This window comes from Rana temporaria, chromosome 7, assembly GCF_905171775.1.
Source record: "Rana temporaria chromosome 7, aRanTem1.1, whole genome shotgun sequence".
NCBI classification, from domain to species: Eukaryota; Metazoa; Chordata; class Amphibia; order Anura; family Ranidae; genus Rana; species Rana temporaria.
The window spans coordinates 29,594,543-29,617,029 of record NC_053495.1 but is presented as its reverse complement, the minus strand read 5'-3'; the positions used below and the strand labels follow the sequence as shown (position 1 = coordinate 29,617,029).

The 22,487-nt window shown below is 41.0% G+C and overlaps 1 protein-coding gene across 41 annotated transcripts in view; it reads left to right on the top strand.

The window, feature by feature from the left end:
* Window positions 1–22,487, top strand: part of CADPS (calcium dependent secretion activator) — a 553,237-nt gene that overhangs the window by 350,544 nt on the left and 180,206 nt on the right. For 18 of the 41 annotated variants that reach the window (XM_040359139.1, XM_040359135.1, XM_040359125.1 and 15 more), the window contains one exon: window positions 8,529–8,693. The exons of the other annotated variants lie outside the window; for them this stretch is intronic. In XM_040359139.1, coding sequence (XP_040215073.1) covers window positions 8,529–8,693 — 165 coding nt within the window. The remainder of the gene's footprint in view (window positions 1–8,528; window positions 8,694–22,487) is intronic. 41 annotated transcript variants of the gene reach the window in all.

The window sequence follows — 22,487 nt, the reverse complement described above, 5'->3', positions numbered from 1 at the left end:
CAATAAATAGACCTCATCTCAGTTACTACAATAGGACTCAGGCTGAACCTCTTACTTGGAATACACAACACAAAGAGAACCCTTCTACAAACATAGTTGCAATTTCTTTAGCCTGGTCTAAGCTGGCAATGGATTTTGGATGGCGGTCAGGCTTTAGGACTTGGTGCAACAGAATAATTATCTTATTCCCCCCCCCATAACAAACATGAATATGCAATCACTTTCTACCTTGTATTAATTTACGCTTCAAGTACATGGGACTTTGTTTAACTATTTCAGCCCTGGAAGAATTTACCCCCTTACTGACTGGGCCTTTTTTTGCAATACGACACTGCGTCGTTTTAACTGACAATTGCGCAACGTTGTTCCTAAACAAAATAGACATCCTTTTTTCCCCACAAATAGAGCTTTCTTTTGGTGGTATTTGATCACCTCTGTGGTTTTTATTTGTATCGCTATAAACAAAAAAAATTACCATTTAAAAAAAAAGCAATATTTTTTACTTTTTTCTATAATAAATATCCCCCAAAAATATATAAAAAAACTAATTTCTTCCTCAGTTTAGGCCAACATCTATTCTTCTACATATTTTTGGTAAAAAAAAATTGCAATAAGCATATATTGATTGGTTTGCGCAAAAAGTTGTAGCGTCTACAAAATTGGGGATCAGGGCTGTCTTTAATGTTGATTGGACCCTGGGCAAAAATTGTCTTGGGGCCCCCCATACAATTTTGCTCTACACCTGCTCTGAGACATACAATAGATATCAGCTAGACTTAAAATCAGTTTACTGTATCAGATCAGGCAGTGATTGCGATTGGTTGCATATCATTACCACTTACTGACTGGTTGCTAGAGGTTACAGCACACATTACGGCTCACTGATTAGTTGCTAGAGGTTACAGCACATGATTTCTTCTTGTTGATTAGTTGTTAGAGATTACTGTACAGTAATACTTCTCACTGATTGGTTGCTAGAGGTTACAGCACATCATCTCTTCACTGCAGAGGGGCATGATATACAAATGAATGCCATCTTTATTATTATTACTATTATTGATTTTTTACTAGTAATGGCAGCTATCTGCAATTTTTATCAGGACTGCGACATTACGGTGGACACATCGGACACTTTTGACACTATTTTGGGACCATTGACATTTATACAGCGATCAGTGCTATAAATAGCCACGGATTACTGTGTAAATGTCATTGTCAGGGAAGGGGTTAACACTAGGGGACCATCAAGGGGTTAATTGTGTTACCTAGGTGGTGATTCTAACTGCGGGGGATGGGACTGCCTGGGTGAGGAGAGCGATCGTTGTTCCTAAGCATTAGGGACAACAGATCGTTCTCCTCACTCCTGACAGAACGAAGATCTGTCTGCTTACATTGACAGATCTCCGTTCTCTCCTTCTCAGGAGCAATCGCGAGTAGACGGCGGCCATTGGGACACGCGCACAAGCTCCTACATTACACCGTGCGCGCCCTATACTCCTTAAAGCGCCCGCCATAAAGCTACGGCGATTCGAGCAGGAGTGGCATCAATCGATGGCGAGCGGTCGGCAAGCAGTTAACCTCTCCTGAACAATTTAACATGACAGCTAGTAACTGGCATCTAAAATCTTCCATTTAGCCGCATGGAAAAAATGCCCAACTGCTCCTAAACGTCCATTTACCAGCAGCAGTGTACATGAGGCCTTACCAGTAAAATTCCATTAAGCGCTATTTTGTATTTAAAATGGCCAGCTAAAATAAGCCTGGCAGATTTTTATGATAAAATCCTTACTGTGAGAGATACACTAAAAATACACACTTTTTCATAATGGACTTTCTGTACATTAGGGAAGGGTTTTTGTGTTTGCCCAGATATGGGCTTTGATTGAAATGTATTTAACCACTTAAAGGAGAAGTACAGCCAAAGCTTGTTTGGCTGTACTTCTCCTATGGATCACAGGCGTGCAGTTCATTTTGCACTCCTGTGACCCGTTTTCAGCAAAGAGTGGTGCTGAAGTCCACTCTCTGCTGATGTCACAAAGTCAGTCCAGGCACAGCATCATCACAACCATAGAGTTGGGATCCACCCAGATTTCTGGACCGACACCCAGTTCAGCCTCTCAGCGAGCCGTTCACGCCCCCCTCCCGTGAGCGAGGAGGGGACAGAGCAGAGAGATGTGACTGAAAGTCAACAGCTCTCTGTTTGGGGAGCTGTGAGAACTGAGCGATCAGCAGTGTTTGATCACTCGGTTCTCAGTGTTAGAGGAGCTGGGGCACAGATGGAGCATCAGACCGATGCTGCATCCACCTAGGTAAGTATGAATAAAAAATAAATAAAACATACTTCTCTTTTTTACTGCTACAGGGCGGCACCACTGCGCCGGATCACGTATATATACGTGATCTGGCTCTTCCGGGTAGGGAGTGCCCATAGCTGCTCGATTTTTCCCACTATGATCACACACAGTGGAAGACGATCGGAGGGTACAGCAGACTCGATGTCCACCAATGATCCAGCAGAGAGGCAGAACAGTGGTCTGTCTATGTAAACAAGGCAGGTTGCCATTCTGTCAGTAGGGAAGGCATAGATCCTGTCTTCCCCTAAAAAAACCACATCCCGCACTGTAGAAAAACACCAGCTAGGCACATGGTTAACCTTTTGATCGCCTCAATGTTATTCCCTTCCCAGCCAGTGTCATTAGTACAGTGATAGTTCATATTTTTTAGCACGCTTGATTACTGTATTAGTGCCACTGGTCCCCAAAAAGTGTCAGTTAGTGTCTGAATGTCTGCCACAATATCGCAGTCTTACTATAGGTCGCTGCTCGCCGCCATTAGTAGTAAAAAAAGTTTTTTTTTAAAAAAAATATCCTATAGTTTGCATATTTTTAGCTCTGATCACTGTATACAGTCATGGCCAAATTGGTGGCACCCCAGAAATGTTTCCAGAAAATCAAGTATTTCTCACAAAAAAGTATTGCAGTAACACATGTTTTTCTATACACCTGTTTAGTCCATTTGTGTGTATTGGAACAAAACAGAAAAAGGGAGGAAAAAAAGAAAATTGGACATAATGTCACACAAACCTCCAAAAATGGGCTGGTCAAAATTCTTGGCACCCTTTTAAACTTGTTGATAAATAAGATTTTTTCAAGCATGTGATGCTCCTTTAAACTCACCTGGGGCAAGTAACAGGTGTGGGCAATATAAAAATCACGCCTGAAAGCAGATAAAAAGGAGAGAAGTTCACTTAGTATTTGCATTGTGTGTCTGTGTGTGCCACACTAAGCATGGACAACAGAAAGAGGAGAAGAGATCTGTCTGAGGACTTGAGAACCAAAATTGTGGAAAAATATCAACAATCTCAAGGTTACAAGTCCATCTCCAGAGATCTGGATTTGCCTTTGTCCAGAGTGCGCAACATTATTAAGAAGTTTGCAACCCATGGCACTGTAGCTAAACTCTCTGTGTGTGGACGGAAGAGAAAAATGTATGAAAGGTTGCAACGCAGGATAGTCCGGATGGTGGATAAGCAGCCCCAAACAAGTTCCAAAGAAATTCAAGCTGTCCTGCAGGCTCAGGGAGCATCAGTGTCAGCGCCAACTATCCGTCAACATTTAAATGAAATGAAACGCTATGGCAGGAGACCCAGGAGGACCCCACTGCTGACACAGAGACATAAAAAAGCAAGACTACAGTTTGCCAAAATGTACTTGAGTAAGCCAAAATCCATCTGGGAAAACATCTTGTGGACAGATAAGACCAAGATAGAGCTTTTTGGTAAAGCACATCATTCTACTGTTTACCGAAAACAGAATGTGGCCTACAAAGAAAAGAACACAGTACCTACAGTGAAATATGGTGGAGGTTCAATTATATTTTGCGTTGTTTTGCTGCCTCTGGCACCGGGTGCCTTGAATGTGTGCAAGGTATCATGAAATCTGAGGATTACCAAAGGATTTTGGGTCGCACTGTAGAGCCCAGTGTCAGAAAGCTGGGTTAGCGTCCAAGATCTTGGGTCTTCCAGCAGGACAATGACCCCAAACATACGTCAAAAAGCACCCAGAAATGGCAACAAAGCGCCGGAGAGTTCTAAAGTGGCCAGCAATGAGTCCAGATCTAAATCCCATTGAACACCTGTGGAGAGATCTTAAAATTGCTGTTGGAAAAAGGCGCCCTTCCAATAAGAGAGACCTGGAGCAGTTTGCAAAGAGTGGTCCAAAATTCCGGGTGAGAGGTGTAAGAATCTTATTGATGGTTATAGGAAGCGACTGATTTCAGTTATTTTTTCCAAAGGGTGTGCAACCAAATATTAAGTTAAGGGTGCCAAGAATTTTGACCAGCCCATTTTTGGAGTTTTGTGTGACGTTATGTCCAATTTGATTTTTTTCTTCCCTTTTTTTGTTTTGTTCCAATACACACAAAGGGAATAAACATAGCAAAACATGTGTTACTACAATACTTTTCTGTGATAAATACTTGATTTTCTGGAAAAATTTCTGGGGTGCCAACAATTTCAGCCATGACTGTCAGGCCTCGTACACACGACCGAGTTTCTCTGCAAAAACCAGCAAGAAACTTGCTTGGAGATATTTATTTGCCGAGGAAACCGGACGTGTGTACATTTTCGTTGAGGAAACTGTCGAGAAACTCGACGAGCCAAAAAGAGAGCAAGTTCTCTATTTCCTCGACGGAAATGGAGAAACTTGCCTTGTCGAGTTCCTTGACAGCCTAACAAGGAACGCAACGAGGAAAATGATGTGTTTCGCCCGTCGAGTTCCTCGGTCGTGTGTACGAGGCTTCAGTGTCACTGGTCCCCAAAAAAGTGTCAGTTAGGCAGGTGTCTGATTTGTCCACAATATAGCAGTCCCGCTAAAAGTTGCTGATTGCCGCCATTACTAGTAAAAAACTGTATAAAAAATAGATAAATAAAAGTATCCCAGGGTTTTTAGATGCTATATTTCACGCAAACCAATCAATATATGCTTTTTGTTTGTTTACCAGGTACCATAATACATATTGACCTAAATTTATAAAGAAATTCGATATTTAAAAAAAAAAATTATTGGATATTGGTAAAAAATATTGTTGCTTTTTTTTCAAAATTGTCAGTCTTTTTTTGTCTATAGCCCAAAAAATAAAAAGTGCAGAGGTGATCAAATATCACCAAAGGAAGGCTCTTTTTGTGGGGGGAGGAAAAAGACATACATTATATTTGGGTACATTGTCATTGGGTATGACCGCGCAATTGTCAGTAAAAGTAATGCAGTGCCGTATCGCAAAAAATGTCCTGGTCATGAAGTGTGTAAATCTTCCGGAGGTCAAATGGTTAAGTGAAATGTATTTTTGGACAACTAAAAAACCTCTCCCACCTATTCACAGACTAAAAAAATAATGAATTATAGTTAAACCAGCCTTTTACTTACCTGCGTTTGCTGTTGTGCCCTTCACAATTGCATGTTCAGATTGTAAAGACCAGTGGTCCAAGCTGTCCCATCAATAGACAAATAAAGAGGGTGAATCCCCCCAGCGGGACACAGACAGTTTTTTTTTAACCCTTCCACTCTTGATTCAAAACTATAAAAAGTTTTTGACTTTTTACAGTATATTTCACTTTTTAGGCCGGCACATTAGTTGCCTTTCCATTGTAAAGAAAACAGGTAAAATAGTTCATTTCTAAATAGAAATTTCTGCAGCTCTTAATTTAAAAAAGAAATAAAAACAATAAAAATCTTGTTCTCTTTCATTGCTCTTCATTTAAAAAATAATATAATAATCTCGTGCTCCTTCATTGCTCTTCATTAAAAAAAAAAAGGCTCTTTCATTGCTCTTCATTAAAAAAAAAAAGGCTCTTTCATTGCTCTTTATTAAAAAAAATAATAATAATAATAATCTTGTGCTTTTTCATTAGATCACTTTTTAAATTTGTATGTCTTTGCAAACCACTCTTGCGTGCATACCCTTCAAAATGGCTGGAGGCACATTGCAAACCGGTAAATGAAAGTAATCTAGTGGAAAAGCCTAAGGAGTTGTTCACTTCCACTGGGTTTTCTTTTTGTTTTTCATTTTAAACATAATCCTTCTTTTGCCCAACTGCTTGAACAGCAGGGATCCTTCTCTGTCCAAAGTTCCCATTAGTGTGTAATAGATGGTTGTAATATTACTCATCTACACCTCAAAGGTATTAGAAAGATGACATTGCTGTCCATGTGTAGCACTATGCTGTTGATGCATTTGAGGGACCTTTAACAAAAAAAAAATCAAGATCATTCCCCAGAACACACTAAAGGCAAATAGACTGTGCAGTTGCACTCTGTAAGCAGTTGCTCCAGAGCTTAGTAAATGAGGTAAAGCTTCACTTTGCAAGGAATACCCAATCACATGCAAGGAAAATGAACAAAACCACATTTTTGCTTGCACATGATTGGATGATCGAAGTCAGCAGAGCTTCTGCTCATTTACTAAGCTCTGGAACAACTGTTCTTGCACCGTCTTTTGTCTTTAGTAAATCAATCCCACTGTTTCCACAAAGTCTATCCATCATAAGAACATTGCGTAAGCCTTTTTCTGACACCTGTTGCTTACAAGTTAAAATCAATATTTTTTGCTAGAAAATTACTCAGAACCCCCAAACATTTTATATATATATATATATATATATATATATATATATATATATATATATATATATATATATATATATATATAAAATTGTTTTTAGCAGAAACCCTAGAGAATAAAATGGCAATCGTTGCAATATTTTATGTCACGCTGTATTTGCGCATTGGTCTTTCAAACACATTTTTTTTTTAAAGAAATACACTTTCTTGAATTAAAAAATAAATACAAAATAGTGAAGTTAGCCCAATTTGTTTGTATAATGTGAAAGATGATGTTACGCTGAGTAAATAGATATCTAATATGACATGCTTTAAAATTATGCACACTCGTGGAACGTTGACAAACTATGGTACTTTAAAATCTCCATAGACAACGTTTTAAAAACTTCTAAAGATTACCTGTTTAGAGTTAGGAAAGGGATGGTCCGCACTCAGACTGACATCCAAAATGGTATTTCTTTATTAAATACATGTACAAAGCTGTAAAATAGTCTACGCGTTTCAGACGTTAGTCCTTTGTGGCTCATGACTAAGGACTAACGTCCGAAACGCGTAGGTTGTTTTACAGCTTTGTACATGTATTTAATAAAGAAATACCATTTTGGATGTCGTCCTGAGTGACGACCATCCCTTTCCTTATTCTGGTATGTTGGAGGTGTCAGCAGCCTCAAGGTCTGAGCACCGGGCGGAGCTTTTATGTAGGAAGGTGGCAGCACCTATACACCTGTTTTCGTTTACCTGTTTAGAGTTACAGAGGAGGTCTTGTGCTAGAATCATTACTCTCTCTCTAACCAGATGTGTGGTTTGAACACTGTTTACATTTGCGGTTTATTAATGCGCTTCTGTGCGCTAGAACGGAGCGATGAGGTGCTTTAAATGTTTTTTATTTATTTTTACACTGTCCCTTTAAATGTTTTATTTTTGATCACTTTTATTGCTGTCACAAGGAATGTAAACATCCCATGTGACAGTCATAGACAGTCACAGGTACTCTTTATGAAGGGATCTGGGGTCTATAAGATCCCAAATCCCTCCTTTGCACTTAAAAGCATTCAAAACGTCCAGTTTGGCTGTTTTGAATACTGTCATTTTACTGTCATACTGTCTTGATATTGCTTCTAAGTTACTAGATCCGAAACCTGATCAAAGTCGGATTCCAGCTTTGTTCCGGTCTCCAGCGGATGTTCCGGCTGGTGGCCCGGTGGGATGGGAGAGCCTGGGCAAGCCGCAGAAGGAGGCCCGAAGGGCGGGGTGTCCCCTCCCACTGCTTGTAATTACAGCCGAGCGGCTGATTAGCCATATCGGTATTACAAGAAAGCCAAGTCCGCTCTTAAAAACGGTACTGGGGTGATTAGCCTCCCTCTGGCACTCTTCCTGGTCATAGGTTGCTAAGTCAGTCCTCCACTTATATTACTGAAAGCCATGGCTGTCAGCCTTGGCTGCTCTCCTGATATGAACTACAAACGTGTCCATACTTCTTCATCTCCATGGGCCAGATTACAGGAGATAACTAGGAAGACAGACATTCTTTGGTGTAGCTCACAGGACAAGGACCTGACATGTTTGGCAATATCAATAGCTAGTTTCTATATTTGCTGAAAATTTTCTTATTGAAAAAAGAAAACGAATGCAGATTTTTTTATCTAGAGTTTCATTTTCCTTTACGGTCTTGCATGGTGATAATATTCTTTTCTACCACTGCTTCATGTTTCTTTTTATTTATGTCTTGTGTTGCTAAATTATGATTTTCTTTTCTTTGCCCTGATTATTCTTTTATTTGTCATTATTTTTCTTTATGCTTTCTTGTTATGTTCTACTTGCATGCTTTTCTAATCTCTCTCATTTTATTAACTTTATATGTGCTGGCGCTTTTCCATTGCATGTATACTCCACACAACTCATTCACCACAGCCCACTAATGGCAGAATTACTTGGTGGCTCACAGCAAAATGCTGAGAGTGAGGGAGGCAAAGTGCCTAGCCCTTCTGGGATTGAACCAGAGATTAAGAGAGATTCTAAAAGGGATTCTAAAAAACGAAAAGATTCCAAATCTCAGCCGAATCCTGAACCTAAAAGGTAAGGTTTATAGTGGAAAACTGTGATCCCCAAATCCACCCAGTAGTTTAAAACTATCATCCTTGATATCTTGATGTGCTTCCTGTCTTTGTTACTAGTTGTAGATGCCCCCTCATACCTCATATTGTATTTATAAGACCTTATTCCATAAAAAGTTCTTGATTCCTAAATGGTAACTCATGAATACGAAATCTATTAGAATGAATTTTGCTCGGACCAGTGTAACTACACTATATTGCCAAAAGTATTGGAACATCTGCCTTTACACACACATGAACTTTAATGGCATCCCAGTCTTAGTCCGTAGGGTTAAATATTGAGTTGGCCCACCCTTTGTAGCTATAACAGCTTCAACTCTTCTGGGAAGGCTGTCCACAAAGTTAAGGAGTGTGTCTATGGGAATGTTTGACCATTCTTCCAGATGTGCATTTGTGAGGTCAGGCACTGATGTTGGACGAGAAGACCTGGCTCACAGTCTTTGCTCTAATTCATCCCAAAGGTGTTCTATTGGGTTGAGGTCAGGACTCTTTGTGCATTTCCATAGACACACTCCTAAACCTTGTGGACAGCCTTCATAGAAGAGTTGAAGCTGTTATAACTGAAAAAAATGGGCCAACTCAATATTGAACCCTACGGACTAAGACTGGGATGCCATTAAAGTTCATGTGCATGTAAAGGCAGGCGTCCCAATAATTTGGGTAATATAGTGTATGTAAATACCATGGCTGTTCCCCCTGGTAGCTGGAAATCACTGTAGTATTCACCACTGCTACACAGATCTCTGCTAGCTTCTGGGTCCTGTGGGCCTTTTACTTACTGAATAGAGGAGGTTGATTTCTCAGGGCGGGTGCCATTTAGAGAACGTTTGGTTTGTATTTTCTCAATTAGGTGTTCTTTGATTGGATGAGGTGGAAAGACGAGGCTCTGATATCACAATTTCCACCCCGTCCATTCAAAGAACACTTTGCATTAATTATGTACAGTATACATGTAATTATGCATACGATGGTTTAATAATTATTAGTAAGATGGTTTTGATTGACTGCTATGGGTTACTGGCCTTAAGAATTAAGGTGTATGTAAACCCTAATGCCGCGTACACACGACCGTTTTTCAGGATGAGAAAAATTTAATTTTTTTTAATTGTTCGTGAAAAACGATCGTGTGTATGCTCCAGAACATTTTTCTCTATGAGAAAAATGGGCATTAAAAATGTAGAACCTGCTCTATTTTTTCTTGTGGTTTTTCATGCCGTGTATACGGTTTAACGAGGGGGGGAAAAACACGCATGCTCAGAAGCAAGTTATGGTAGGGAGGGGAGAGGTAGGGTGGGCATGTTCCCCTTTGTATCTCCACTCTGTTAGGTTTCTCCACCCCCTTTTTATTTTTTTCTCTTTTTCCCCCGGAGGGGCATATGTTCCCCTCAATTTCCTTATATTTTCTTCCTTTCCCTTCACTTGCACAATGGATGTTCATTATATATATGTATATGTCTGTGTTTGTGTACATGTGTGTGTGTATATATATATATATATATATATATATATATACCGTATATAGGTATGGACGGAAAGCCCTCCGAAAGTAAAACACGCTTATTTAGATAATACCCTTTTTTTTTTTTCAACATATATATAGGCGTGTATGGGAAGACCTTCTTAAAGTAATAAACACCTAATAGGCACTACATTTTGGTGGAGTGTATGTCTTCCCACTATTCCCCTTTTGCCTCCCCCCCCCCCTTCACTTTTACTGAAACTTCCTTTTTTTTTTTTATACTCATATAGGATTGGGCGGTTAAGCTTTCCCAAAGTAATATTCACTTATTTAGATATCACTCTTTTGGGGCCCACCCTTTTATCTTCTTTTTTTATTTATTTTTTATTTCCTCTCCTCCACTACACATAAAAGTGTTCACTAATGTCATTAATCTATCCAGGGGTTTACCCCCTTCCCCCCTTTTTTTATTTTTAATTTTCAATTGAATCCCTCATATAAATACATATATAGGCATCCCAAAGTAAGACACCTATTTAGATATATATATATTTTTTTTCTTTGAAGAGGGGGATAGGGTTTCTCGCCCCGGTATCTCTCTGTCCCTCCCTTTCCTTCCTCTCTCTGTACATTATTTTTCTTTGACCCTGCCCCACCCCTCCCTTGTTTTTCCATGTTTCTCTTTAGCCTACTATTTCCCGACATTGGGTCTAATTTAGATGGAGAAGACGGAAGGAATAGGACTGAGGATGATATGAAGGAGATAAAGGGATATGTTATTACAATAACAACAGTCAATATAAACCTAAGTTAAATTTTACTAAGGGGTTATACTGAGACCGTGTATGTGTGTTTGTATAATGTTATGTTTGTCATTTTAAACAATGTGTATTTATTTGTGCGTAATGCTGGAAAAAACTAATAAAAAAAACAATGATAAAAAAAAAAAGAAGCAAGTTATGAGAAAGGAGCGCTCGTTCTGGTAAAAGTAGCGTTCGTAATGGAGATAGCACATTCGTCACGCTGTAACACACTGAAAAACACGAAGACTGAGAAGCGCGAATCGTCTCTCACCAAACGTTTACTAACACGCGGTAACACAAAATCAGCAAAAGCAGCCCCAAGGGTGGCGCCATTCGAGTGAAACTTCCACTTTATAGTGCGGTCGTACGTGTTGTCGTACGTGTTGTACGGCACCGCGCTTTGCTCAAGCATTTTTTTTTCATGATCGTGTGTATGCAAGGCAGGCTTGAGAGGAATCATGTCGAGAAAAACTTTGTTTTTTTCCATGACATGAATAACGGTTGTGTGTACGCGGCATAAGAATTAACATCTTTTATTTGCTCCCTTTTGGCCTGTTAAATATACTATTGAAAGCATTTTGTTAAAATGTTTATTATGTGCAAAAAAATAAAAAAAAACTGTTGATTCTGCCAGAAATCTAATGAGCACTCCCTGTGTTTTCTGCACATGCTGCCCTGTTATCAGTTAGCATTGTTCCCAATTCACTCTACAGAATCCCCCACCCCATGTTATGGAGATGAGGGGAGAGGGAGATGTTATGTAGTCCTAACGCACTTCATCTCCTAAGGTGACAATGCTGTTCCCCCACAGTCACAATACAGTGAGCTACCCTAGAATAGGCAGTACTACATCCCAACACTTAATCCTTTCCTACCCAAAGTTCCTAATCTAGATAATAAGTGAATCCCTTTCCCCACATTTTATCGCCCACTTCTCCATCACTAATCATAGAGTTTACTATTCAATGGACTTTATATAACCAGTTACAAAAAAAATTATGTTTCTATGCTTTTCCTGTGCTCAGTCCCAGACCACACCCAGGTAACCCTTGCATTACTAACATCACCATAATAAATTACAAAAAATAGTTTGTGATTAGTCTGTCTTTTTGGCAAAATGTGTGACATAAGCTCACCACCCACACCAAGGGTCCTCACATCTGGTGACTCCTACAATAACACTTCATAGAGCAGTGGCTGTTGCCGCGGCTGCTTTTGCAGACACGGCATCCACGCCATCCCTTCAGACAGGAATGGGCCTAGCTTGTCTGTGTCGTGTACCGTGGCTGCTGTACTATACTAGCACGGCATTCCGACAAACTTTCCCAAGGCCACTTGCTCAACAATCTTGGCCCACATGCGGGTTGGACACCCTTATTTTATTCCCTGCATTAAAAGCGGTGTTCCGGCCAAAAGAAAATAACTAAAAGCCAGTTGCTACACATACTGCAGCTGCTGGCTTTTAATAATAGGACACTTACCTGTCCTGGAGTCCCTGGATGTTGGCACCGCAGCTGATGGAATCGGGTGCTGCCGCCGCCATTGCAGGTAAGGGAACGCAGCAGTGTAGCCTTTCAGCTTCACGCCAGGAACATTACTGCGCATGCACAAGGCCCTGCTCCTCTCTCCTATTGGCCAGGTGGCCGGGGGAGGGAGCCCCGCAGTGACATCCCTACCTGCGGCCTGGACTCCCGGAAGTGGGAAAGGATACCTGTCAAAACAGGTATCCTGTCCCCCCCCCAGAAAGGTGCCAATTGTGGCACCGGAGGGGGGGAATCAGAGGGGCGGAAGTTCCACTTTAGGGTGGAACTCCGCTTTAAGGTAAAGCAATGTTCCAGTGATTGTATCGCCACCTCACCCCCCTTACTTACCTAAGTCCTCTCTTGATCCAGTGCTGTGCCTGTCTGCTGGTCTCTCTCTACCCACAGAACACAGAGTCAATCAAAACCTGTAAGGAGGGAGTGGGGGACACATGCAGCCCGGTTCAGGAGGGAGCCTGCAGATATTTCACCATAGGAGGCAGCTTGCTATGGTGGTGCACATAGAAAAAGGAGAAGCCAAGATCGGCAGTAGAGAACGCCAGAAGAGGAGGTTTTAGGTTGCTCTGCGCAATACTATTGCACAGAGCAACCTAAAACCTCCTCTTCTGTAAAATAACAAACAGGTATATAGTTACCTACTCCTCCTATTGCACAGAGTGGGTAAGTATATACCTGTTTGTTATTTTACAAAAAAGGGGAAAAAAAAGCCTTTACAACTTCTATAAGTAGTGAATGTGTCACTTCTAGACTGCTTAATCTGTGTCTCCTCAGACTGTTCTCAGCCTGAAATGACAGATAACAGATTTATACCATGTAAATAGTGTACACTACTCTGTACTTTAATCACACAACTAATATATAATTCCATGCATGCAATCAGATTTAAATTTCATGTGGACTTCTGTTTATTTTTAATCTGCCTAAACAATGTTTCCGGTGCATTCGTTTGATAGTCCTGAAAACTGATGGTTCCAGGCAGCTTAAAGTTGGCCAATTTACTCACAAGACTTCATTTCCATATGCATGGCTGTCTTTTCATTCTGTTTTTAACACTAGATGCTGATTCACTTTTACATGGCCATAAAAGAACTAGTAGTTTAGTTTTCCGTGAAATGAGGCTGGCTGTCAGTCAGAATCTGCCACTCCGGTAATGAAGGTCAAGCACAACGAGAAATCCACATGGCTATCAATCTCTCTTATTTGAAAGAGACATTGATGGTGGAGTTGAGGTGGGTTGTCTGTTTGGATCGTGTATATGGAAGGTCAGGCGGTTAGACATAAGTAGCTTGCAGTCAGTGAGAAAGTGCGGAGAGGATGCGATTCAGATGTTGTGGGACAGCCTGAAGGAGAGGACTGACAGCATGACATGTCATCATAGGCAGGCGGCTGGATTGCTGCTGTCCAGGGTGCTGTTCTGTGCACAGCCTTGGCACTGCATCTTCGATCAGCACTTGCGAAGAAAAGGGCCGTGTCCTGGCTGACCCTTGGCCTTGCTGTGACCTTTGTGGAATGTTAAATCAAATAGTGTATCTAGGTGATCAAGCTAATAGATGTTATCTTGACATCTGCTTTGTCAATACACAGGGGCTAACTCAATAGGCACTGGAACAAAAAAAAAAGAGCAGCTACACATTGCAGGCAAGGTTTCACTTTTCATTTGTGAATTTTTTTTTATTTTTAAGAACGTTCCTTCAATTTTCCAAACATTATTGGGGTCAAATCGACGTTTGTTTTCAACAGTAGCAACAAGAAAATTTAAAGGAACAGAATGGAAAAAATCTCTCCAACAAATTTCTAATTTCCTTTGAGAATGTCCATTCACTGTAAAAATCTAATGCTAAAGGCAAACATTTTTAAAATACTATTAACCGCTTAACGCCCGCCGCACGACTATTTACGTCCACAGAATGGCACGTACAGGCAGAAGGGCGTATATATATACGTCCTTGCCTTCTAGCGGGTCGGGGGTCCGATCGGGACCCCCTCCGCTGTGTGCGGCAGGCGGCTTACCTGCGGGAGCGATCCGACTCGAGGGGGAGGCTGTTCATTTCTGTCTGCCCCCTCGTGATCGCTTCCAGCCAATCCCGCGAGCCTCTGCCGTGTCACTTCCTCTGCCTGTAAAATGTAAACATAGGCAGAGGAAGTGATGCAGCTCTCATCTTGGTGGGATTTTCAAACCGCCGAGATGAGAGAAGACTCACACAGTAAGTCGCACTAACATTACACTGACACCAGTAAACATAGGCACACTTAACCCCTTCCGATCACCCTCCCCACCCCCCTGTCACACTGTCACTGAATGCAGTGATCATATATGTACTGATCACTGCATTTAGTGTCAGTGTGACAGTTAGTGTGACAGGCAGTTAGTGTTAGGTCCAGGGTAGCCCCGTACCCCCCCCTAATAAAGTTTTAACCCCTTGATCACCGCCCTAGTTAACCCTTTCACTCCCTATTGCCAGTGTCACTAAGCGATCATTTTTCTGATCGCTGTATTAGTGTCACTGTTGCCGCTAGGAAGCTAATTTTTTTTTTATTGGGATTTTTTTTTACTAAAGACATGTGGCTAAATAAATTTTGGCCTAAATGTTTGACTAAAATTTAGTTTATTCAATTTTTCTTATAACAAATTAAAAAATATTGATTTTTTTTCAAAAATGTCGCTCTATTTTTGTTTATATCGCAAAAAATAAAAATCGCAGAGGCAATCAAATACCATAAAAAAAAGCTCTATTTGTGGGAAATTTTTTTGGGAGCCACGTCGCACGACCGCGCAATTGTCTGTTAAAGCGACGCAGTGCCGAATTGTAAAAACGCCTCTGGGCATTTAGCAGCATATTGGTCCGGGGCTTAAGTGGTTAAATACTACTAGTGTATGCACAGCTTTCAGCTAGATACACTCAGGCTGTAAAGGAAAGGTTAATTAAATAAGTGGCCACAGCCTGACCATGGTCCTACTCAATACCTACATCTAGTTCTGTAAGTGCCTTCAAAAAAAAAGTAGACAGGAAGGCACATGCACCTAGTGTATTACCGCAAAAAAATAACCTGAGCAAATAAATTAAATAAAAATTGGATACTTACAACAGTGGAACTGGTAAAAACACATAGACGACAAGATGCCATATAGTGTAAGATACAGTATCTCACAAAAGTGAGTACACCCCTCACATTTTTGTAAATATTTTATTATATCTTTTCATGTGACAACACTGAAGAAATTACACGTTACTACAATGTAAAGTAGTGAGTGTACAACTTGTATAACAGTGTAAATTTGCTTTCCCCTCAAAATAACTCAACACACAGCTATTAATGTCTAAACTGCTGGCAACAAAATTGAGTACACCCCTAAGTGAAAATGTCCAAATTGAGCCCAAATGGCAATAGTTTGTGTGACCACCATTATTTTCCAGCACGGCCTTAACCCTCTTAGGCATAGAGTTCTCCAGAGCTTCACAGGTTGCCACTGGAGTCCTTTTCCACTCCTTCATGACGACATCACAGAGCTGGTGGATGTTAGAGATCTTGCGCTCCTCCACCTTCTGTTTGAAAATGCCCCACAGTTCATCACCTTTACCCTCAGCTTCTTTAGCAAGGCAGTGGTCATCTTGGAGGTGTGTTTGGGATCATTATCATGTTGGAATACTGCCCTGCGTCCCAGTCTCTGAAAGAAGGGATCATGCTCTGCTTCAGTATGTCACAGTACATGTTGGCATTCATGGTTCTTCAATGAACTGTAGCTCCCCAGTGCCGACAGCACTCATGCTGCCCCAGACCATGACACTCCAACCACCATTCTTGACTGTAGGCAAGACACACTTGTCTTTGTACTCCTCACCTGGTTGCCACCACACACACTTGACACCATCTGAACCAAATAAGTTTATCTTGGTCTCATCAGACCACATGACATGGTTCTAGTAATCCATGTCCTTAGTCTGCTTGTCTTCAGTAAACTGTTTGAGGGCTTTCTTGTGCATCATCTGTAGAAGAGGCTTCCTTCTGGGATGACAGCCATGCAGACCAATTTGGTGCAGTGTGCGGCATGTGGTCTGAGCACTGACAGGCTTACCCCCCCACCTCTTCAACCTCTGCAGCAATGCTGGCAGCACTCATTCGTCTATTTCCCAAAGACAACCTCTGGATATGACGCTGAGCATGTGCACTCAACTTCCTATCCTGTTAAACTGCTGTATGGTCTTGGCCACCATGCTGCAGCTCAGTTTCAGGGTCTTGGCAATCTTCCCATAGCTTAAGCCATCTTTATGTAGAGCAGAAATTCCTTTTTTCAGATCCTCAGAGAGTTCTTTGCCATGAGGTGCCATGTTGAACTTCCAGTGACCAGTATGAGAGAGTGAGAGCGATAACACCAAATTTAACACAACTGCTCCCCATTCAAACCTGAGACCTGTCACATGACACCGGGGAGAGAATAGGGCCCAATTTGGACATTTTCACTTAGGGGTGTTCTCACTTTTGTTACCAGCGGTTAAGACATTAATGGCTGTGTGATGAGTTATTTTGAGGGGACAGAAAATTGATACTGTTATACAAGCTGTACAATCACTACTTCACATTGTAGCAAAGTGTAATTTCTTTAGTGCTGTCACATGAAAAGATATAATAAAATATTTACAAAAATGTGAGGGGTGTACTCACTTTTGTGAGATACTGTATGTATGCAGGGGCGGACTGACACCTCATGGGGCCCCCGGGCAATAGGAGATTATGGGGCCCCCAGGCAATAGATTATGGGGCAACACAGTATACACACACACATACAGTATACATACACAGTATACACACACACATACAGTATACATACACAGTATACACACAGACACAAAGTATACACACACAGACACACAGTATAGACACACAGTATACACACACAATATACACACAAAGTATACACATACACCCTGATGGGGCCCCCTAGTGGCATGGGGCCCTCGGGCAGTGCCCGAGTGCTCGAATGGTCAGTCCGCCCCTGTATGTATGCTCCAATTGTATCATATAAAATCACAGACAACGAGCATACTATGCACCTCCATTTCTATTTATTTCATGCTATTTTTCTACATTTCATTGGAAAACGGTGTGATGTTGATATATTTGCTTGAACAGCATGAAGAGCCTTAAGGGGAAAAGGAACAGTAAAAACAGTGTTGTAGGGTGTGGCTTATAGATTAAACATCTCTGTCTGAAAATGTAGTTTGTAATACTATAGCCCATTTACAATAAACTAGAGAAAATCTTCATTGAAAACTAATGTTAATGTAAGCCTGACACAAGAACAATTTTTCATAATGTAATAAGACTTGTTTTTTTTTCACCAGACTATCCCTTGCGTTAAAGAGGAGCTCCGGTCTGTAATTTTTTTTAAGTCTTTAGCTAAAAATACTGTAGCTGCTGACTTTTAATATAAGGACACTTACCTGTCCAGGGATCCCGCGATGTTGGCACCCCAAGCCGATTCGTCAATCCGCTTTGGGTACAGGCGTCAGCATTGTAAGTAAGGGAAATCGGCAGTTAAGCCTTTCCGGCTTCACAGATGGATTTTGTACTGCTCATGTGTGAGTTGCGCTACACTTTCTGAATGGTCCTGCCGTCTTCTGGGACCTGTGTGTGTCCCAGAAGGCAGTGGGAGAAAGAAGAAGGGGCTATAAATTTCATAGATCGGCAAAGGCGAGTGTGGGAGCAGGTAGCTGTCAAAACCAGGTACCCGCTCCCCCCAAAAAAGTGCCAAATGTGGCAGTAGAGGGAGGGAGAGTGCGAACAAATGGAGCTTCACCTTTACATTATAACAGTGACTGTTGAGTCAAGGTTTGTTTATAGAAAATGGTCCAATGCAAAATTTGCAATAGTATAGATTTTCTTTATTTTGTATCATCAGTATTTTATATCATAAGTGTATAGTTTTATTGTCATGTTATGATTGTCTTTAAAAGTTGTCTTCCAAGCAGAAATTAAAACTCTATATCAGTGGTCTCCAAACTTCATAAACAAAGGGCCAGTTTCCTGCCTTTCAGACTTTAGAAGGGCCGGACTGTGGCCAATGAGAGTAAAAAAAAAGCCCCAGTGTCGATGGGAGTCCACAATGTCTCAGGCTTGGTGTTTGGTGTGATTTAAGATATGTGGTCAGTAGGGGGAATAATGTCCCATCATTGGTATCAGTGGGAGAACTAGTGCACCATCATTGGTGTCAGTGGAAGGAATAGTGCACCATCATTGGTGTCAGTGGGAGGAATAGGGATCTATCATTGGTGTCAGTGGGGGGAATAGTTCCCCATCATTGGTGTCAGTGGGAGGAATAGGGATCTATCATTGGTGTCAGTGGGGGGAATAGTTCCCCATCATTGGTGTCAGTGGGAGTAATTGTGCCCCATCATTGTTATCAGTTGGAGAAATATGGCCCTATCATTGGTGTCAGTAGGGGGAATAGTGCCTTAAGGGCCCGACAAAGGCAAGCAAAGGGCCACATACGGCCCTCGGGCCGCAGTTTGGAGACCACTGCTCTATATAATCCAGTTGGGTACATTATAATATTATTAAATATATTATACATAGAACTGACATAAGTACTCAGGGGCAGATCGACAAAGAGAGTACGCCGGCGTATCTACTGATACGCCGGCGTACTTTCAAATTTTCCACGTTGAATCCTCAAAACAAGATACAACGGCATCTGGGTTAGATCCGACAGGCGTACGTCTTCTTACGCCTTCGGATCTTAGATACAATTCTTCGGCGTCCGCTGGGTGGCGTTCCCGTCGTTTTCCGCGTCGAGTATGCAAATTAACGTACGTGTCCCAACGAACGTACGAGCGGCCGTCGCATTCTTTTACGTCGTCTCCAGTCGGCTTTTTTCGGCGTATAGTTAAAGCTGCTATCTGGTGGTGTACGCAATGTTAAGTATGGCCGTCGTTCCCGTGTATAATTTTACATATTTTTTTTCGTTTGCGTAAGTGGTCCGTGAATCGGGCTGGACGTAATTTACGTCCACGTCAAAACAATGACGTCCTTGCGATGTCATTTAGCGCAATGCACGGCGGGAAATTTAAGGACGGCGCATGCGCAGTTCGTTCGGCGTGGGGACACGCTTCATTTAAATGAAACACGCCCCCTACTCGCCGCATTTGAATTGCGCGCCATTACGCCGCGAGAGATAGACTAGGCCGCCGTAACTTACGCACGCAAATTCTTTGTGGATTCGAAGCTTCACAAAGTAAGTTACAGCGGCGTAGCGTATCTCCCATACGCTGCGCCCATGCAATTCTACGAGGATCTACCCCTCAGTCTGTGTTGACATCAGGCTCTTCCCCTGCACAGCACTGCTTAAAGCAAAAAAAGGAAAAACAGCACTCTGTGGTCATCAACCCTGTCCTCAGGGCCCACTAACGGGTCAGATTTTATGTATTACCTTGGGGAGATGCAGACTAGAATACTGCATTTTACTGAGCAGCAAATGATATCACCTGTGATGTATTTTAGTTATCTTGCAAACCTGGCCTGTTAGTGGGCCTGTTAGTGGGCCCTGAGGACAGGGTTAATGACCACTGCTCTAAGCCAATCAGAACTCAGTTACTTTGTACAGCACTGTTTGAAATATGCTTACAAAGGCAGGAACATGGATGGTCTCATTTGTGTGCAGTTGCTATTTCATCATCATTTATTTTAAGTCCTGGACCATTTATTTTTATTTTTATTCCATCTTAGCTGATGTCTAGTCTGCTGAGAGGTCCAGGAACTCCTTGCACTGTCTGGATCACTAGACAAACTGAACAGAATTTCCAATAAAAAATAAAATAAAAATGAAGACAATGTGAGCATTTAAATTGGCACAGCTAAATATCTACCACCTGACTCCCCGCGCGTTATTTCTGTGCACAATAAAACCTTATCTGATTGAAGTCCATCTACATCCTGGTTCTTGAATTTGACTCCTGCGGGTAAATCACTTAGTTATCCTCATTCAATATAGGCACACTTGCCAGCCTGAATTTTGGCATTTACTGGCATTTGCCAGTCACATTTTTTTAATGATTGAACTAACCCAGCTTCACTTTATTTACTAAGCTAAGTACACATTCATTTTGTTAAGTGTTCATTCTGTACCCCTTAGTAAATCAACTCCAATATATTTAATTTAGTATCACATCTCGCTCTGCATTTCAATCATAGATTTACTGGGCCAGCCGTATGCCGCGTACACACAATCATTTTACGGGTTGTAAAAAACAAAGTTTTTCAGGCTCTAGAAAAAACGACGTTTTTTTTCAACTTGATCATTAAAACGGCCTTGCCTACACACGATCGTAAAAAAAATGCTCTAGCAAAGCGCGGTGACGTAAAAGCACATACGACGGCACTATAAAGGGGAAGTTCCATGCGGATGACGCCACCCTTGGGGCTGCTTTAGCTGATTTTGTGTTAGTAAAAGACGATTTGCGCTTTTCTGTCTGTTACAATGTGATGAATGTGCTTACTCCATTACAAACGCTAGTTTTACCAGAACGAGCGCTCCCGTCTCATAACTTGCTTCTGAGCATGCACGGATTTTTCACGTCGTTAAAGCCCACACACGACCATTTTTTACAACCCGAAAAACGACAACGTTAAAAAAATAGAGCATGTTCGAAAAAAAAATTGCCAGTTTTTCAGAACCTGAAAAATGCTCTGAAGCCCACACACGATCGTTTTAAAAAAAAAACTTTGTTTTTTTATGTTGTGTGTATGCGGCATTAGGATTTCTGCCTTGGTAAATCAATTTTATTTATTATGAATTTATTAGTGTTTGCCCTACATATTAAAACTGAGTGGTTAGAATAATAGCAAGGAATTGCTCTGTTTTATTATTCTACAAGCACTTGTTTTTATCGTTTTGAACTGTTTGTGGGTTTCTTAATTAAGTAATGTGAAGATATACTAAAAAAAATAAATAAACAAACATAGTTTATTAATTCATTGTATTTATTTTTTTAAACCCCGAAGTGGTATCTTTTTTTAAATCAAATTCTGGAATTAATAAGTGATGATTACGTGTGTAAAGAATTCATATTAAGGAAATGCAGTTGAGCAGCTAAACATGATCATAACTAGAGACTCGATAGATATGTAGCCGGCTGATAGTATCTGAAATTTGACAAAACCACTGAAAGCATTATTATTTGTGACACGGCTCAAGATGGGAGATTGTGAGGCGAGTAAAGATGACAGAACTGGTGCTATGCACTGTGACAACAACTTGAAAAGCAGGCAACATGACATCTTTCCTATAGTGCTGCCGAAAATGTCAACTTTGTGAAAGACAGTGAGAAAATGGTTTGCCAAAAATTTGAAAGGTAGATCCAAGAGATGCTTGTCATGTCAGATGTGATCTAATCCACAGCTGTTTGAGACAGGAAGTCCTTGTACTCTTGATGGCTCTTGCTTGGCAGGCCCTTCGAGACATCCATGAGACTTCCAACTTTTAAGTGTGGCAGGAGCTGACCTGTGGATAGATAGACATATATGACGATAATGTATACATGATATTTATAGAGATAATTTTAAATGGGTGCAAACATAATTCCTGCAGCAATGACAGGTGCGCTGTAAAATAATTATATATATATATATATATATATATATATATATATATATATATATATATAAAATGGAGATGGGATTGCTGCGGAAAAAAAAATTTAATGAACAAATTAAAAATACATCAAGATTACATGGTATTTCAAGGTTAACAGTTTCGGATAACAGATATTTCCCTTAAAGCGGAGGTTCACCTCAAAAAACAAGTATATAATATTACATTCTGTATACCTCAAACATGTACAGTATGCTGTTTGTTTGATTTTTGGGGGGGTGTACATACGGTATTATCGCTATTTTTCACCTGTCTTCTGGGTACTCGCTCCCGCGGAAGTAGGCGTTCCTATGCAGTGGCGCAATGT